The sequence below is a fragment of the Tarenaya hassleriana genome, unplaced genomic scaffold, assembly GCF_000463585.1.
Source record: "Tarenaya hassleriana unplaced genomic scaffold, ASM46358v1 Cleome5, whole genome shotgun sequence".
Taxonomy (NCBI): domain Eukaryota; kingdom Viridiplantae; phylum Streptophyta; class Magnoliopsida; order Brassicales; family Cleomaceae; genus Tarenaya; species Tarenaya hassleriana.
The window spans coordinates 844,746-863,639 of NW_010967707.1; the positions used below are offsets into that span (position 1 = coordinate 844,746).

Genomic DNA, 18,894 nt, shown 5'->3' on the forward strand with positions numbered 1-18,894 from the left:
ATTAAAAAATAATATATATATATATATATATATATATTATTTTTAATGTAATTTATAATATATATATATATATATATATGTATGTTTTATTAGTTATAAGTAATTTTATATGTAATATATATATGTGAATTTATATGTATATAAATTAATTTAAATAAATTATGTAATTTATTTTTGTTTGAAATGATGATGTGTCATAATTTTGATGATGTGTACATAACTTGGAAGCTAAGTCATTGTCACATCATCATTTTTTTTGAGTTGGCAGTCGCGGGGGATTTTCGGTGAATTATTAACAAGTTTGGGGTTTTATTGGTTAATCATACCAAGTATAGGGTTTAATTGGTAAGCAAAAAAGTACAGGGTTTTTTCGTTGACCTGGGAAAAGTACAGGGTTTTTATGGCGATATCCCCTTTTATTTTAGATTTTAAGAATATAGTTTCGCGTGGAAATTGGGTTTTGTTAAGATTAATGGGCTTTTTTAAAGCCCATTGGATGAAAACGATTTTGATCCCTTTATTTCGTCTTATTTTTTACTATTTTATTGAAATTCAGCGTCTAAATCCTCGTATTTATGGTAAAATAAAATTCTCGCTCGTTAGTAAAGAACTCAAATTCAACGCAAATATTATATTTTTATCCAGATTAATTTAAAATACGAGAGGGAAAAAAAAAACCTCACGATTGTAACAAGTAATGCGTTTTAGTCTTTTAGAACAATTTTGAAATCTTGACTACAATGTAATGTAAACTAACAAATGTGTTTTCACATCTCGAGAAGTTACCTTCCCTATATAACAAAAATTAGTATGCCACGAAGAAGAAAATTTCGACCTATTTCTATTATCATTGTGCATGCATGCATGCACGCACGTACGTTTACATTCGAGAGTGGGAGGAGGAGTAATTAGAGTGTTCTAAGAAATCGAAACGATAAAATAATTCGTAGAACACGTTTTCACTTCTTCTACAATATCAGTTTGACCGTTGATGTTGATGACATGTCTACGTCCAAATGTAAACCTTTTTCTTTGTCCATACAATCATATCATTCTTGTTCATGAACTATATATATATATATATATATACACACTCTTATATGTTTATACAAGGACAATGATTTTTCCAAAAGCTAAAGTTTGGTGTTTGGTGTTTATCTTTTGTCTCGAATAGTCGACGAAATTACGCATATATAGAGAGAGAGAGATAGAGAGAGAGAGAGAGAGATCTTTGTTGCTTTGGTTTCAAAGACAGGCATCGCCACTCACTCACGTAGTCATCCTGACATGCTAAAGGTCATAAAATGGTTTCTTCCTTCTTTTTCCCCTTTTTCCATTTTCGTTTCTTTTGCTTTGTTGAAAAAAAAAATCTATCTTTTTTTATTGTTCGTACTATTTCATGTTTTATGTTTGATAAAACATCCTCGAAGTTATCTGTCGTGGAAGATTTTAAATTTATGTTCATAAGTTTTGATAGATATACTATCATATAACGTACGTGTTAGTTAATTGGACTCTATATATATATATATAGTCATCATTGGATAAAACTATCAGCACCCGATTTCAATAACTATAACGGCAGAGATGAATCAAATGATTTTTTTCTTTTGAGTATTAAAAGGAACACCAAAAGGAAGAAAAGCCTATGCTAAGAATATATATTCTTTTCCTCTACTTTAAACGCCTCTTCTGTCTATAATTTTAATTATTCAGCTCAAAAGCCACTACCTTTCCTAGTCCCCACCACTTCTTCACCTTACATTATGCATTACAGTCGCGTGTGTGTGTGTATGTATATATATGCACACACGTGTGTATGTATATATGCACACACGTGTGTTTGCTTTGTATGTGAAGATGGAAGCCCTTTCTAGCGTTACCAAGAGAATATGCATGGATCTCCACTTTCCCTTCCACGACCCTTCTTTCAATAGTTTATTCGCCCATGCGTGCTTTATTTCACCATTCTATCACTACTCCCATGTCGTAAAACTCATTTTCTCTATAAATTAAGAATTGTTGTAATATTTAAATAATTAATGAAACTATTGTGTAACAAATATCAAGCCCAGGGGATATGATTGTTTAAATTATCTGTATTTAATGGAAATCAAATCCCAGGCCTTCTATATATTTACACGATCCACGTAGAGGGCTGGATGAATACAGGACTTGGATTGGTCGAAGAAAGAAAACTTGATATATTTTGTAATCGTAAAACCAGATTGTTTCACTGTTCTTTTTATTCTTTGCCAAAAGCTTGGCCGCATGATATATATATTACATCATCACATCCATCCGTTGATAGACGATGGATGGCACATCGATTGAACACCGACCCCGAGGAAATCCCGGGTTTGCCCTCCTACGGTGATCTCCCCGTTTTGCAATCTCCTACGTTTCCAGGGGTATATCTGCGATTCCTCCAACGCAGAAACCGTAACGCCGCCATTTCTAGGGTTTCCAACTTCATGATCGCCTCCGAGGTTACCCATGCCCACGTTGTTAGATCCGAACAAAGCGAAGAACTTTTCGCCACCATCTTCACCATTTTGATGATTCGTAATTTGGTCGGTGGTTTTTAACGCGAAGCTGTGGAGAAAGGCTGATGGGTCTGTCGATGTCGCGCCGATCTGAGCCGCTTTCTGAAGTAACGCTGTCGCCGACATATTCGCGGCCGAGATAGTTGCGTCTGCGGCTTGGGTTTGGTCGCTGAATAAAGATGGAACGAAAAGGCTCGCGCTTTTATGATCGTTACCGCTCGAGATGTTACCATTCATCGTTGTGAACCCGTCGTGATTTGTACTCGCACAAGATTTCGCGTTTGCGGTGCCGAAAACCCAGTCGTGGTCCGGTGGCTGAAGCGGCGGCGGCATTTGGTTACGGTCGTCGAAGTCTTGGTGATGGGATCCCATCCAGAGGGAGAGTGACGCTGGGAAGTGGTGTTGAGACATTGAGGTAATTGTGATTGTCGGGTGCGGGGGTCCGAACGGCGGTGGCGGTGGAGAAAGTCTGCCCATGAGGTATTGGTAGTTGAGATTTCCGGCGGTTGCCTCTGCGGCGGCGGTTAGGCTGTTGAGATGGGAGGCTGCGTTTAGACGCGCTGTTTCTTCGGCTAAGGCATCGCAAAACGCCCTGTGAGTGATGAAACTGTCTCTCCTGTTTCGTCCAATAACACATTGATAAAACGAAGTCAATGTCAGACGATATACAGCTTGATCTATCAGCACATAATTTCGCTTTCAACCGTCCATTCACCCACAGACCAACGAATCAGAATTCCATGAAAACTAACAAAATGAGACGCCTCATATCAAACTGATCATATATATACAATACTATATATCTATATTTGATCACTTGAAATTTTTTGTGCTCCAATCATAGGCTCCCACAAAAAAAAAAAAATTAAAAAGCTACACACCTTCAAGAAAACGAACAAAAAAAAAGCCATAGGCACTATAAAAGCTATATATAAAAACTACCTACCTTGAAGAAAACAACAAAAAATCTCACCAAATGGACATACTTACATATATAAAACGGATCAGAAAACACACACACACACATATATATATATATATATATATATATAAATTGACAAATATACCTGGAAAATATGGTACCGCAGTTGCATCTATACTCTCTAGTCCCGCAAGTCTTGGAATGAGCCTTCCAATCAGACTGGACGGCGTACCTCTTGGAGCACTTGTCGCACTTCCACTTCTTCTCGCCATGTTTCCGACAAAAGTGTTTCTTGATGCCGGTCAGGTCTCCCAGCGCCCTCGACGGGTGGTTGTGAACGCATGTCTTCTCCGGGCAAACGTAAACGCGTTTCCTCACCTCTTTGGTCGTTCTCTGCTTCAGCTTCCATGGGAGGTTGTGTCCTCGTCGGTGGAGTTGCAGGTTCTGGTCCCTCTGGAAACCTTTGCCACAGATTTCGCATAGGAATCGGTTTGTCGCCATTAATGTCTTCGGTGACAAGGCTATGACCTCTGCTTCGGGATCTACACAGAATGAAAAGCTTGATCTGAAACGCTAAATGGATTTGCAAGGTAATAGTTATAGGTTCTGTCTACGCATGGGAATCTTTTGTCTGAGATGGAGAAGGATTGGTCTTGTATTAGTCAAAGTACAAAGAAATAAAGGATCAGGATCAATTTTTTTTTTTTTTTTTTGTGGTTGATGGCCTTGTAAAGGTTTTCCACATAGAGGGCATGTAAGTATTCTCATACCAAGAACTTGAAAAAAAAAAGGGAATTTAATTAATTAATAATGAATTAATCTACAGCTTCTAGCTAGGTTTATCTTTGATTCGTTCATGCAAATGAATATAACTTCTCGTACGTATCATGGATATAGAGGTGCAGATCAGGATCTAGAACAAACTTACAACCATCAAACAAACATTTCAAAAAGAGAGGACGAAATTAATTAATGATTTAGAAGAAAAAAAATTAGGGTTTCTGTGATCTTTAAGATTGACCTGGATTGCCGGGGAGGTTTCTCTTCTTCTTGACAGCAGGAGTATTAGTGGGTTCATGGTCAAGGGTTGATGACGAGCTCTGAACAACTCCGTAAGAGATTGTCTCCTCGGCTGTCATGTCTTCTTCCTTCTTCTTCCTGCTCTTGCCTCTTTGAGTTCGCTGAGAGTATTTTCTTGGAAGAGAGAGAGAGAGACTATATATTTAAATCAGACAAAGTGACAAAAGAATCTGAGGTAACTGTGAGAGGTAAACCACAAAGACAAGATATACTGGTTGTCCACTTATACATATATATAAAGCTCATTTATGAAAGAACTCTCTCTCTCTCTCTCTATACATATATATATTCGTATATATGATATATGTATATATAAGTACCTTGATCTGTTAAACTGTTGAAGCCTTATTAATTAAAATAAAATGGTTATGTTTTTTCTGTTATTTTTTTTCCATTTCCGTGACAGGGAAAAGTAGATGGCGGTGGAAAAATTACAAGGTGACAGAGACAGCAGCAGTGCCAAAAATTAAAATATTAAAGAAGACATTAGCATGCCCCAAAAACATATTAATATCCAACGCCAGAAAGAAAACACACACTATATTTATAATAATGCTTTTAGCTTGTTATAGTGAAATTCGGAATTATTTATTTTGACAAATTTATGATGAGATCTGAGCAAAACAATTATTACATACATGATTTTTCTTTTGTTATATTCATGGACCCAAAACATTAAAATGTCGTATTATGTACATATGCTTCAATCTTTTTGCACGTATTATATTTTTATTATATATGTATATATTAATTTCCAGTATTAATTATAACAAACAAAACAATTTATCTCAAGGAATATATATGGTATTTGTGGAAAATAACAATGGTTGCATGATAATGAATATCGAATTTCGAAAATATGAGGCAAAAATTGCATCAAATAAAAAAAAGAATATTTAAAATACGGTAAAGGCATGTAAATGTAATGTTTTAAACTATGACATACACAGAAATCACTCATCTCTCCGATATATTTGACAAATAAATATGTATAAGTGATTATCCGGCCCATTATTTGTGTGTATGTATATATATCCGTATATATATATGCTGTGTATGTGTGTGTTGTCAAAAAATCAGTGTTCCTTTAGCATCTGAATGTTGATGTGGTGGTGCGCATGATGATACATACGGTGAGGGTAGGAGGAAAGCTAACCTGTACGCCTTTTCTATTTGGAATGATTATCCCATTATTTGTTTTGCTTTTTTTTTTTCTCTTTTTTCAATATTATTTTTTAATTATGATGAGTAGTCGAATGAGAGATCTTGGAATAAACTGAATCTCGAAGAATAAAATTATGGAAATTGGATGAATAAAAATGGATTTTACATTTAATAAAATTCAGGATAACTTTGTTAATTACTTCAGTTTATATACGATCTTTATTCTTTTCCGTATGTTTAGAATATGTTAAAAAAATTTAAAAAATATTGGTAATATATTCAAATATTTATTGTTAACAACAAATTATGCTTGCATTAATATATACAGCGCTTATTTTTTTAAAAAAAATTTATTAGGAAATATACATGAGCTATTCGTTTCTCTATTACTATCCATGCACATATTATTTATTAACCAAATTATTACGTGAATATATAATTAATTCGTGATGTATACGAACAATTTGTTCGTGTCAATAATTGCTAATGGAATATTTTCTATGCTACATTTCTCCCACAAATCACGTGCTTGACAATTACAATATAAATGGGTTGAACTCTAAATTGTACAACACACACACACACACACACACACACACACACATATATATATATATATATATATATATATATATATATATATATATATATATTCACACACGCACATATATGTGTGTCTCTAATCTATAGAATTTCTATTGGTGGAAGGAACTAAAGGTAAATTCACACAGTCTATCCCGGCCAAGACTTTGCCCAATTCACAAGTGATTGGTTACATACATAAGTGTATATATATATGTATGTATGTGTTACTGTCGATACTATATTTCTATCGGTTAGTTAAAACTGTGTTTTTTTTTGGGTCAAAGGTGTAAACGTCGTGGTTAAATCTCTCGTTTGTCGTACAAAATCTGCCATGCACGTGTACCCATGCACGTTGTCTAAGGTAAAATCCAACAACGTACGACAAAATAAAGCCAAAACTTGCAAAAGAGAATAATCGTCCGTTCGACTGCGAAACCGTTCAGACATAAACTGTATAGCTCTCGCTTGGAATAATACCCCACCTGAAAATTGCATGTTTTCATCTAAATTTTATGTCTGTTATGACATATACAGTTATTGTACAGATTTTTTTTTATAATCTAAAAATTCACCGAAAATTTGATTCGACTATATCATTCAAAAGATCGAAAAAATTCATATGAATATCTCTCACTAAATGAAGGTTGGGACCCGGTTGAAAATGATTTGTTTCATTCCTTACATGTTGAGTCATCTATTCTGAGATATCATTGTACAAATTTTATTTAGTGAGTTTGGACACTTTTTGAGGTTTTATTGTAACCTAATGGTCCCTAATAAATTAATTAGCATTTTGTATTAATGTGGTAAGAGAGATATCATATACGAAAAAAAATGTTCATGTAAATTAATATGTGGTTTGTGAAGTCGAGAAGAAAGTTTGGTAATTTCTTTTGAATGGTAGATACGAGTATCTTTTTCATGCTTTCTATAATGTTCTTTTTCCACGTTTACTTTTTCCTTTTGTTCTTTAACAAAGTTTTTTTTCGAGAATATATATACATATATAAACTTCATGCCGAAGATATATTGTTTGCTTATGCTTATGGGTTATGAATAAAAAATTGAAGCTTAGTATTTACCGTTTTAATATCATATGGGTTTTATGGGTTGATTTAATACGGTACATATTCATAATAAAATAGTAATATCTATCAAATCTGATAAATGATTTGAAGGACTTGAATGAGGGTAATATATGTAACCATTACAATGGCATATGCAAGTTTTAGTATATATGTAGGACAAAAATAAATTAGCTCAAATTAACATTAATTAATTTCTCCTTCCCACGAGCTTTAAAGTGAAAAAAAAACTAAAGGTAATTAATTAAGATAGACGAGAGGGAGGCCGTCAACTTGTGGGCTGACTTAATTAGCAATTTTTTTTTGTGATTAACACTTTAATCATAATGTAATCATGTTTTTAACCTTTTATTCTTTCTTCTCGATATAATCATTGTTTATTAATTTGATTTTTGGATTTTTCCTCTTGAACTTTGGCGGCACCAGAATATTCTCCTCCGATTTTCGAGAACTTATATATATATATATATATTCCATATTTTTTTCCCTTTTAATATATGATCAAGATTCCTAGACACGAGCACGGGCATTAAGACACACTCGTACATGTGTTTGGTCTGTGTGCATTGCACCGGTATCCACAAATGTAGGCGATTAGTTTTCCGGTGAAGTTACTTGACCAAATGACAAATTTGCCTTTTTAATATGATAAATTTATAACGCAACCCGTTGGAAAATGTTTACAAAACGACGAAAAAACTTCGACTTTAAATATTTATATATTTATTTATTATTCTTAAATATTTGTAGTAAATATTTCAGCATTTTTATCTTCATTTCTACCATTTTCTTTATTGTGAACTTTTTTAAAATACAAAAAAAACGGAATACATATATATGGCATATATAGTTTTCACGCCCTGCTTTTTATATCTAAATTTGTTTTTGGTACGTCCTCTTTTATTTTATTTTTTGTGAAATGCAAATAAAGAGAAAATAGTATCTCTAAAGCGAGTCAGATGTGGATCTAGATGGTACATTACAGATATACCACATGCTTTCGGTTCACTAAAAGGTAGAAGAATATATACTTTGTTTCCAATACGCATATGCATACATGCATTATATATATATATATATAAATATTATGGTATATGTTTTATCATCCCTTGGATTTAATATCGTTGGATCGAACTTTTTTTTTCAAATGAAATTCTGCAAAACTGACGTGTCAAAATCACGACGGGCTACTTCCATTTTTAAACGTGATTCGATATGTTTTGAAAAAAGAAATAAAAATAAAAAAGATACGTAGAAATCTTAATCGACTTTAGGGAATGCATGTAATAACTGATATAAGGTTCTTCTCGATGTTTGTTTTTTTTCAAATGAAATTCGACGAGATATTTTCTTAGTTGGGTATAAAATTAAGATTCGACCGTATCACGAGTATGTGCGTGTGGTCGAACCGTAGTTTATTATGAAAAGATAAAAAATCTACGGAGTATCGAACACCTAATTTGATTATGAATGTTAACATACGCATGTGTATGTGTACATATACTTGTTTTTGAGATTTTTTAAAAAAAGTTTTCTTGTTATCGCTTAATGAAATAACTCGTGCAGACATTTGCATAATCACCAACGCGATATATATATATATATAGATAACTTGAGAAATTATGGTTATTGAATGATTTGTATAATGGATTATATAGATAAAGGCAAACCTTAAAACTAAAAGAAGATATATTATAGGATATTCTAATATAAATACATATACGTATATACATATATGCCATGGTGGATAAATGCGTACACAAATGTTGTGCGGGTACGAGAGGGCATGCAAGAAACGACGTTTCAAAGAAGACAAAAGGAGGGATCCACGACATGGAAACCTGTCGAAAAATAAAAATAGAAATAACGACATCATGGAGATATGATTAGACCTAAAGTATGCATATGTCACTTAGTGGATGGTAATGGCCTCATTGTTTTTACTCGGACTGACCAACAATACGTTCCACCCTCGAATTCGGTCAAATTGATTTTGACATTTTATCACTAACAAAATTGTTTCGCTTTCTTTTTGGCCTTTTTTTTATGATTATAGGGGAATTTGATTATTTTTCCTAGCTATATAATATGCTAAAACACAGCTTTGTATTTAAATACTTTACAAAATATCCTAGAAAAATAATGCGCTAATTCATTATATTTCCCATTATCGAGGGATCATGGTACCAAGGATTTGCATATATATAGTTCCATTAAATCCACAAATCAATATCCTCTCTGTTTTTTTTCTTTCTATAATAAGCATCTTATTAAGCCGTTTTTGTATATTTAACTTACTAAAATATTCACGACATAAACTCAGTACATAGTTTTTTTTTGTGGAATGTAAATTACAGGCAATGATACATAGTTTTATATAGATGATGAAATAAAACAGTGTACATCATATATTTCGGACCGTTTGGAATCATGAAAATTGAAATGTGTACGAGTTGGCTTATTGGAGAATTCATTATTTGATGTCCAAATTATCAATAGAAATAAATGGGAACTACAATCTAAGCAAAAAATGTTATAATTGTAACCATATATATAGTTTAGCCGGTTGAATTATAAGTTGGTATAACTTTTCCATGCAAATTACATTTGAAGAAAAAGGCCGTATAAGATTCTCTTTGATGGGTCGTAAAAGTAAAAGCTAAAGTCACACTCCCCCAACCTTTTCCTCAAAGTTGATGGAGACTATCCATTAGTGCTAATTGAGAGAGAGTGTAATACCTAAACATATGATCAAGTGGTCTTAAATTAACCGAAAGAGTCATTATCCCGTCAAGTAATCTATACATATATATATATATATATATATCACCATTATAAACCCCATAGCCATGCATATATATGTTCCATGTTGGTTTTGTGTATGTCTCATGTACATATACATTTGTAAAAAATGACTCTTTTTTTTCTTTCAAAAATGCGATTTCTTACATATTCTGATTAAGAATCGATACAAATTTATATATATATATCCGCAGACCGTTCGGGCGTGACTCATGTGAATTAGAAATAGAAGAGGAGACCACATATACCACAATATGAAAGAGCTAAAGCAAGAATTCTCGAAAATCCAAGCATAATAAGACCTTTTAATTTTGTTTTATTGTTGAGAAATATGGTATTGTTAAATCATTAAAACCGAATATACATGTGGAAGAGAGTATATGATGCACACATATATACATACACGCACATATGTGTATGTGCGTATAAGGAGAAAATGACAAGTTAGAATACGAAAATTGCTACCAAACGGTCAAATAGAGGCCCACCTAGGTCTATAATCTTTCATTGAAACAAAATCTGGAATGAAAAAGCATAAAAAGTTTATGATTATTACTTAAAAGTGGCCTCCTTTCCAATATCATATCCTTGACAAAATATTATTGGCTTCATGATTGCAGGTTGGTCTTATCGATATTTTAGTTAAACAACGCACTTATATATTTTCTTTTATAAAAAGGTTTAATCATTTTTAATACTTAATTTATTAGGATTGGATGATTGATTATCTTATCCATATACATACGCGTGCATACACATATAGTTAATTTCGGTGATCTTTTCTACTCATCTTTTAATTTAAACTATAACGGTAAAAAAAAAAAAAACACACGTCCGTACAAGTGGACGAGGCTGGCGGGCTTTAGACACATAATATACTGGGCCGACAGTTACAAGCCCGTTAGGTTTATATAAATGGCTTCAGCCCGGTCTAATGTGAACCGAATGAAACCAATCGGTTTGGGTTTGAAATTAAAATTTGGGACTCAAACCGAACCAGACCAATTCCTAGATTCCGTCAACTTCGCAGTAATTTAATATTATGTGGCGCGTGAAAGACAAAATCATATGTAATAATGGACCAAACACTGAGGAGCTTCTCTATGCTAAATGATAATATACTTCCTCTCTTCAATGCAAATTCGCTAAACAGAGGGGCAGAATGAGAAGGGCAGAACGGTCATTTCTAGACTTCACAAAAGGCAATGAAAACGAGAAGGGGTAACTTACTATGTCTTGGTGGGGTTAGTCTCGGAGTTCATTCCTTGGACGTTGAGCAAAAGATCTGCAGAGTGCAAGTAAGCCTTGTTGGCAGGGATGGAGATGGTATGGGCTATCTCTCTCGCTGCTTCGATCTTCCTCAGGGTGATGAAGGCCGCATTGTTCGCAATAGCTTGTCCAATGGGTTGAGCACTCTTGGCTTCTCCCTGTTTAAAACATAATATACTTTGACTGTTTCTTACGGATTCGTTCATGTCAAAACCGCAAAACCCGTTATCAGTTCTAATCTCAAGATCAAAACTTTTCTTTTCCTATCATTGTAAGACGCTAATCTTAGATGATTCTACATTGAATCGACCATTTGGGTTATAAATGCATCGGGTTTTCCCAAAGGGACATCCAGCAGTTCTCACCTCTGCACCATAAAATGTGTGCCCTCAGGATAGACCTGGAAAAAAATCCGAGAAATATAATCATACTTCAAAATCACTGCACAATCACATGCGGGGGAACTCTTAAGCAATACACACCTTGTCCTTAATCCCAGTTAACCGGTTAAACATGATAGCACGGTGCCCTCCTTCAACATTGTAGACTGTTAGCAACCCCACAGACACCGAGCCCACCACCGATAATGCTGACCTTAAGTAGGGCAGAGAGGGCAGGAGATCCGGGAACATTTGGAACTTTGTTGAAATTCATTTTGCTACGAGCAAAAAGGAATGAAGTCAATGAGCAGCACAGGCATTACTCAAAAGAACAACAGAGAAAAGATAGTAAGGCAATGCTTCTCGAATTGAATACATTTTCAGTGGATGAAAAAGAAAAAGGACTCAATCGCTTATGATCCAAAAGACTGAACAAAGCGCCGTAACTAACCCAGAACAGCTAAGAACAAGGCCTTAATAGGTAGAAACTCCACTTAAGAGAGATCAGATAACAACGCTTCTGGAGTTGAATGGATTGGTAGCATATGAACGGAAAACCCATTTTCTGATTATCCAGAACAATGAATAAAGCTCCAGCATCACTTGAAACAACGGCTAAGAAGGCCATTAAATGGTCACAAATTCCGATTACAAATAGACTGCAAATCATTATTAGGGAAACGGAATGTAATAATAAAAAAAGATGAACAGATACGTTCAACGCCATTGCTCTTCAATTGAACCGAGCGTGATCATTACGCTAATTGACAAAATAGAATACGATCAAATTCACCAACAGTAGATCGTTGTCTAGGGAATAGTTCCCACAGTACACGTAATCGACGCACGAACATTATACAAGCAAACAACACAGGAATTCAAGCGAAAAAACCCTAATTTCCACTCGACCGGATCACCTCAAAATTACTGAAAGGGATGATAAAAATAGACATACAAGCATCCTCACAAAGCCCTAAATTCATCGTTTTCCCCTGATAAATCATGAAAACGCCTAAACACGGTAGAATAAAATAAAATGGGAAAAGGAAATGGTGGCGATGGAGAGATAAACGCACCCGTGGTCGTAAAATGCAGCTCTCGATCGCCGGCGAGGTTCGGGTTCAAGGAAATACCGGGATCAGAGGAAGCTAGAGCTTTAGCAGACACCACAAGGGGTTTAGTCGGCTCGGCCCATTTATAGAAGTATCATGACTGCCAACTAAAATCCTTGTAAATAGCATTACCTTACAAAAATGCTTATAATGGGCCGAGATTCGGCCCATCTATAGAAGTGTCATGACTGTCAAGTAAAATCTAGGTCCAATAGGTGATTGTTTTTATAATATATATATATATATATATATAAAAGACTGTATTTCTTTTCCTGCACGTGGATTATAGTATACAGCGTGCGATGTATTTCTTGTATACAGTGATATCCATGGTTCTCTGGAATATATATAGATTGAAACGATGTCGCATCTATATTATATGTAAGATCAACAATGATGTGATCATCAATAAAAGAAACCTAAGGCTTAATATAAAATACTTGGATGGGCACGGATCGGATATCCGTGATTTTTGAGATATCCGTATCCGTATCTGATCCGCACAAATACTCGATTTTATTATCCGTATCCGATCTATAATTTACGGATATCCGAAATTTCGGATATTTACGAATATCCGTATCCGAAATAAAAATTATAAAAATTAAATTCAAATTTAAATAACAATTTTAAATATAAAAGAAAATATATAAGTTATTTAATATAAATGTTATTCACAATTTAAAATTTATAATTTAAATATTTTAAATCAATTCAATTACAAATATAATCATAATATATTATATACAAATATATTGAAAGTTCAAAATTCAAAAATTAAACATAATAAATTTTAATATTTAAAAGGTTAAATATTTTAAATCTCAATATATACAAAATATTTCTTAAATATACATATAAGTATAAAGCATTTTAAATTTTTATAACAAATTATTTTTATATTTAATAATATTATTAATTAGTATGGATCGGTTCGGTTTTTTCGGATATTATGCCAATCCCTATAAAATAGTATTGGATTGGATATTTGGATTGATGAGGACTCTTGAATTTGTGTACAAATAACAAAAGGATCGTTATAAATTTATACGAAAGCCCACTTCATTTTATCAAACAAAATAGTCCAAATCCAAAACCATAATTTTTATCCAAAAAAAAATCCAAAACCATAATAAGCCGCTAATTAATCTAAGCAAATAAATATTCCTATATATATATATATATCTTATAATAAGATTTAGCTATAACCACGTCGATTATGTAAAAAGCATACGGTTTTTGTTTGTAATTCCACGTAACCCTAACCATTCAACGGGTAATTAAATACAATTGGCGAGTTTTGTCGCTTTGTGCGTGTTGTTTGGTTCTGCGGTTGGGTATGTGCCTATCTTAAAGATGATGTGTAAGAACATGAACGTCAAGAAGCCATGCAAACCGAAATGTGTCCACTTTTATCATATGTTTGTCTAGTGAAGTGTACATGGTCGATTTTATGTGCCCAATTCATATTTTATATTATCTCTTATCATTTCTACAATATCATCGACCCATGTATTTGTTTTTAAAGTAATTTTAATTTAAGTAACATCAACTTAACATTTTACATCGATAATACCAACGACCCAATCTTTAATCATCTCAAAACCATAAAATCTTAAATCTTAACCAATAACCAAACCTCTACGTACTCTATTTATTAAAGAAAACTATATCTATTAATCCTATACTACAATTATATTATATACAATCATATATGACAAAGATGTAACACAGATTATCGAATGTTTAACAGAGATAACATATGGGTTTAAAAAATAGAAGATAATCTATACGCACAGACTCTCCGCCTATATAAACCCCACTCCTGCATGCAAATCGAAAACAGACCCCCACAACCCAAAAGAAATATAATCAAGAAAAAAAAAAGAGAGATGGGTAAAAGCTCTTCTCTTCTCAGCATCGCCATAACGCTTCTCCTCCTCGTCCATGGATACAGAGCCATGGAGGAGGAGACGAACCAACAGAAGCAATGGCAGGGACAGTGGGGGAACGAGTGCCAGCTCGACCAGCTCAACGTCCTCGAGCCATCGCACGTGTTGAAGTGCGAGGCCGGTCGCATTGAGATATGGGACCACCACGCACCTCAGCTCAGATGCTCGGGCGTCTCCTTCGATCGCATCGTCATCGAGCCTCAAGGCCTCTACCTGCCCACCTACTTCAACGCCCCTAAGCTCTCTTTCGTCGTCAACGGTCAGTGTTGTACTCACTTTCGTGTATGTAAATTTGATACGTTATAATCAGATTGAGTGAATCGCCCTTTTTGTTCAAAACAGGAAGGGGCCTAATGGGAAGAGTGATCCCTGGATGCGCCGAGACGTTCATGGACTCGGCCGGAGGCCAATGGCAGGGCCAGGGCTTCCGGGACATGCACCAGAAAGTGGAGCATCTCCGGAGAGGAGACACCATCGCCAACCCGGCCGGTATATCCCAGTGGATCCACAACAACGGCAACGAGCCACTCATCATCGTCTCCGTCTTCGACATCGGCAACAACCAGAACCAGCTCGACCGCAACCCCAGGGTATATATAACCTCCTAGATTATATAGACATATATATATGTATGTATACATACATCTGCTTAATCTGCATATGTGTGTACATTGACAGGCGTTCCACTTGGCGGGAAACAACCCACAAGGGCAAGTGTGGCTACGAAAGAGCCAACAGGAACCGCAGAACAACATGTTCAGCGGATTCGACCCGCAAGTATTGGCCCAAGCCTTCAAGATCAAATTGAATACAGCTCAACAGCTTCAGAACCAGAAAGACAACCGCGGCAACATCGTCCGGGTTCAGGGCCCGTTCGGAGTCATCAGGCCGCCCGTCAGAGGAGAACAGAGACAAGAACAGGACAATGGTCTGGAGGAGACGTTCTGTACGATGAGGTGCACCGACAACCTCGACGACCCGTCTCGTGCTGACGTGTACAAGCCTCAGCTCGGTTACATCAGCACCCTCAACAGCTACACCCTCCCCATGCTTCGTTTCCTCCGCCTCAGCGCCTTGCGTGGCTCCCTCCGCAACGTCAGTACCCAAAAAAAAAAAAACAAAATTTGTTCGTGTTAGATCCATATGTCATACACTTATCTGAATTTTATTCTTTTTATCTTTTTCTGGTGCATGTAGGACGCCATGGTGTTGCCTCACTGGAACGTGAACGCGAACGAGATTCTGTACGTGACGAACGGGCAAGCCCACGTCCAGGTTGTGAACGACAACGGAAACAGAGTGTTCGACCAGCAGATCTCGAAGGGCCAACTCCTGGCCATCCCTCAGGGTTTCGCGGTCGCGAAGACGGCACAGAGCGAGCGATTTGAGTGGATTTCTTTCAAGACCAACGACAACGCAAAGATCAACACTCTTGCCGGCCGAACGTCAGTGCTGAGAGGCCTCCCGCTCGAGGTTCTGACCAATGGGTTCCAGATATCGGTCGAGGAGGCGAGGAGGGTTAAGTTCAACACCCTCGAGACTACGTTAACTCACAGCAGCGGTCAGTCCGGGAGGAGATCCGACGCTTGAATCCACTGTTAAGTACAGTTGTAATAATAATAACACATGTAAAATGTGACCCTGTAACTTTCTTTCAATAAAATGAGTTGTTCTTAATTAAATCACTTTACCCATTTTCATTCTGCGGACAACCATGCAAGATCTATGGTGCATATAAAACAGCTTTCAGAGTTTTAGCAGAGGAAATCTTTCATTGGATCCTCGTGGTGAACTCTCTTCATTCTGTAAGCTTCCATATCCTCTCGAGTCACCTGCAAATGTAAAACCGTAAACAAATATAGTCTTATAATTATCGTACCAAACCTTTTGAGATATTAACAGATAAATTACCTCGTCGTTCCACTTCACATTGTACTTTCGTTTCCTCACATCCCTTTCTTCCCTTCTTCGTTCATCCTCCTGAACCAGGCACCCACCAACGATCAGTCACCTTTGTTAGAAGATGAAAACATTTGGGAAAAGATATGTATAATACATATTATACCTTCTTAAATGCTTTGGCAAGAAGCTCCTCGTCCAATTCCAAATCTTCGGGAATATCGGTTCCCCATGTTGCGGTTTTCTTCTCCTCAACTTCTTGGTGCCCTCTGATAACCGAAAACAATCTCCATTATGAGAAAAAGATACTTTTGATAAACGAAACTGAGGTCATCATCTTCTTCATCCCCATCACTGGTTGGGTCGTCGTTGCTTTGGTTATTGTTCTTCTCCTCTAATTTCTTAAGCTGCTGTTCCTTCAGATACTTCCTCCGAGCTTCCTCCTCGGCTTCATAGAGCTCCATCACACGATGGTAGGTTGAAGGGTCATAGGCCCGTTCCATCTGCCTCTTTTGCCATCATAGTCAAGTTCAAAAGTCCTAATATTCTCATCAGGTGCGATGCTTTTGTATGTCCACTTTGCTCCGATCTTACGAGATCTTTCCATGCATGCTTTTGTGAAATGGATCATTGCACTACAGCTTAAGCGAAGATAAGGGGGTAAATTAGAAAATGGTTAAAAATGAAGAAGGCACTTGCGTACATTCTCTGGTTAGTGATGAGAAATTTAACTGCAAAATGGATGTAATCCATTCAAAGGAACAAAAAAGGATAAACAGTAGGGCTAGTTACGCCTAGGATGCCATATTCCACAAATAGAACAAGACATGGGTTCATAGAGAAACAAACCGATACAGACAAAGAAGAAGAAATCATACTTTTGACATGCCCCCTTCCTGTATTTGTCCGCTTGAAAAATCTTTGCACCTCTGCCATATCACGACTCTGTGTAATTGGGATCACTCTTCCATTTCCTTGGATGTTTTAATCTCTGTCATGCCAACAAAAGAAAAAGGTCTTCAGTGCACAAGTTGCAGGGTGTTAATTCAGAGAAGCAAAAGAACACTAAAAGAGGGTTTAGCTTACCGGTTTCTCTGAATTGAGATACCACGGAGCAGATGACATATACTGTTAGTATATGAGGATTGATCTCTTTTCCATCCTCATCCACCTCGGCAGGGGCCAGCCCGGCTTTACGGGCTCCTTCCTCTAATTCGATTTGCTTCCTATGATCTTCCCTCGACTTAAACGCAACTGCAAATGCCCCGAGTCCGCAAATATCAGATCATCGAAAACCAAAAATCAAAGGGCAAAACTAAAATTTGTCACAGAAATTAGCCAACCCCATCAGCACATAACTTAACACAAAAGAAGCAGATATCATCGTTGGCTTTTAAAGATGCTAATTTTTTAGCAAAATAATATCACCAGGACACCCATCGTACGAAGAACAAGAAACCCATTATCCGAAGCTATTAAGATTATAAAATCCTGAAAATTTTCAGAGAAAAAGAACCGAGCCATCGACGAACGAACAGGACCAAACCCTAAAAACCAGAAACTCCAAAATACTAATGGGAGACGACACCACCAAATCAAGCAGAAGTCGGCGAACTATTAATCTCGAAGCACCAAAACCCTAATAACCTAACAAAAACCCGTAAGTAGACTAATCTCAAAGATCAGAACCGAGCTTCTCGTCCACCAGACCGAGAACAACGATTCGTGTAGATCTGCAACAAACCGAAATCTCAACGAACGCAATAATAGAAACAGTGACCTGAAGCCGTCGCCATGACCACGGAGCGTTAAGTTTCCACTTCTGAGGGCCACTACGCGGTGAAAGATAGACCTAGAGGAAAAAATCTCAAAGCATAAGAGAGGAAGAGAATGTCCTTAAATACCTTTCCGTTGTCCTTTGGAAGGAATTGTAGATAAGGCGGTTGGCAACGAAACGACGCGTTTTGTTTCTCCTTATTCAGCAATTGGGCCTTAATTGATAGGATTATTGGACATTGCATTATTTTTGGGCCCATCATCATCATCATCATCATCATCATCATCATCATCATCATCATCATCATCATCATCATCATCA

The 18,894-nt window shown here is 36.0% G+C and overlaps 3 protein-coding genes and 1 pseudogene across 3 annotated transcripts; 1 reads left to right on the forward strand and 3 right to left on the reverse strand.

The window, feature by feature from the left end:
• Window positions 1-2,205: 2,205 nt before the first annotated feature.
• On the reverse strand, window positions 2,206-4,770 carry LOC104826041 (zinc finger protein NUTCRACKER). The gene is made up of 3 exons (XM_010558549.2): window positions 4,490-4,770; window positions 3,614-4,010; window positions 2,206-3,162 (listed from the first exon to the last, which is right to left on the reverse strand). Exons 1-3 carry the CDS (start codon window positions 4,605-4,607, stop codon window positions 2,292-2,294), a joined length of 1,386 nt encoding a protein of 461 aa, XP_010556851.1. The 5' UTR covers window positions 4,608-4,770; the 3' UTR covers window positions 2,206-2,291.
• A 6,427-nt stretch (window positions 4,771-11,197) lies between these two features.
• LOC104826042 (prohibitin-2, mitochondrial) lies at window positions 11,198-12,993 on the reverse strand. Its single transcript, XM_010558550.1, has 4 exons — window positions 12,910-12,993; window positions 11,936-12,111; window positions 11,819-11,853; window positions 11,198-11,611 (listed from the first exon to the last, which is right to left on the reverse strand). The coding sequence occupies exons 2-4, from the start codon at window positions 12,083-12,085 to the stop codon at window positions 11,545-11,547; spliced, it is 252 nt and encodes an 83-aa protein (XP_010556852.1). The 5' UTR covers window positions 12,086-12,111; window positions 12,910-12,993; the 3' UTR covers window positions 11,198-11,544.
• Window positions 12,994-14,777: 1,784 nt separating this feature from the next.
• LOC104826044 (12S seed storage protein CRA1-like) lies at window positions 14,778-16,582 on the forward strand. Its single transcript, XM_010558551.2, has 4 exons — window positions 14,778-15,156; window positions 15,240-15,487; window positions 15,576-15,992; window positions 16,095-16,582. Exons 1-4 carry the CDS (start codon window positions 14,838-14,840, stop codon window positions 16,485-16,487), a joined length of 1,377 nt encoding a protein of 458 aa, XP_010556853.2. The 5' UTR covers window positions 14,778-14,837; the 3' UTR covers window positions 16,488-16,582.
• On the reverse strand, window positions 16,532-18,682 carry LOC104826043 (annotated as a pseudogene).
• Between the last annotated feature and the right edge of the window lie 212 nt (window positions 18,683-18,894).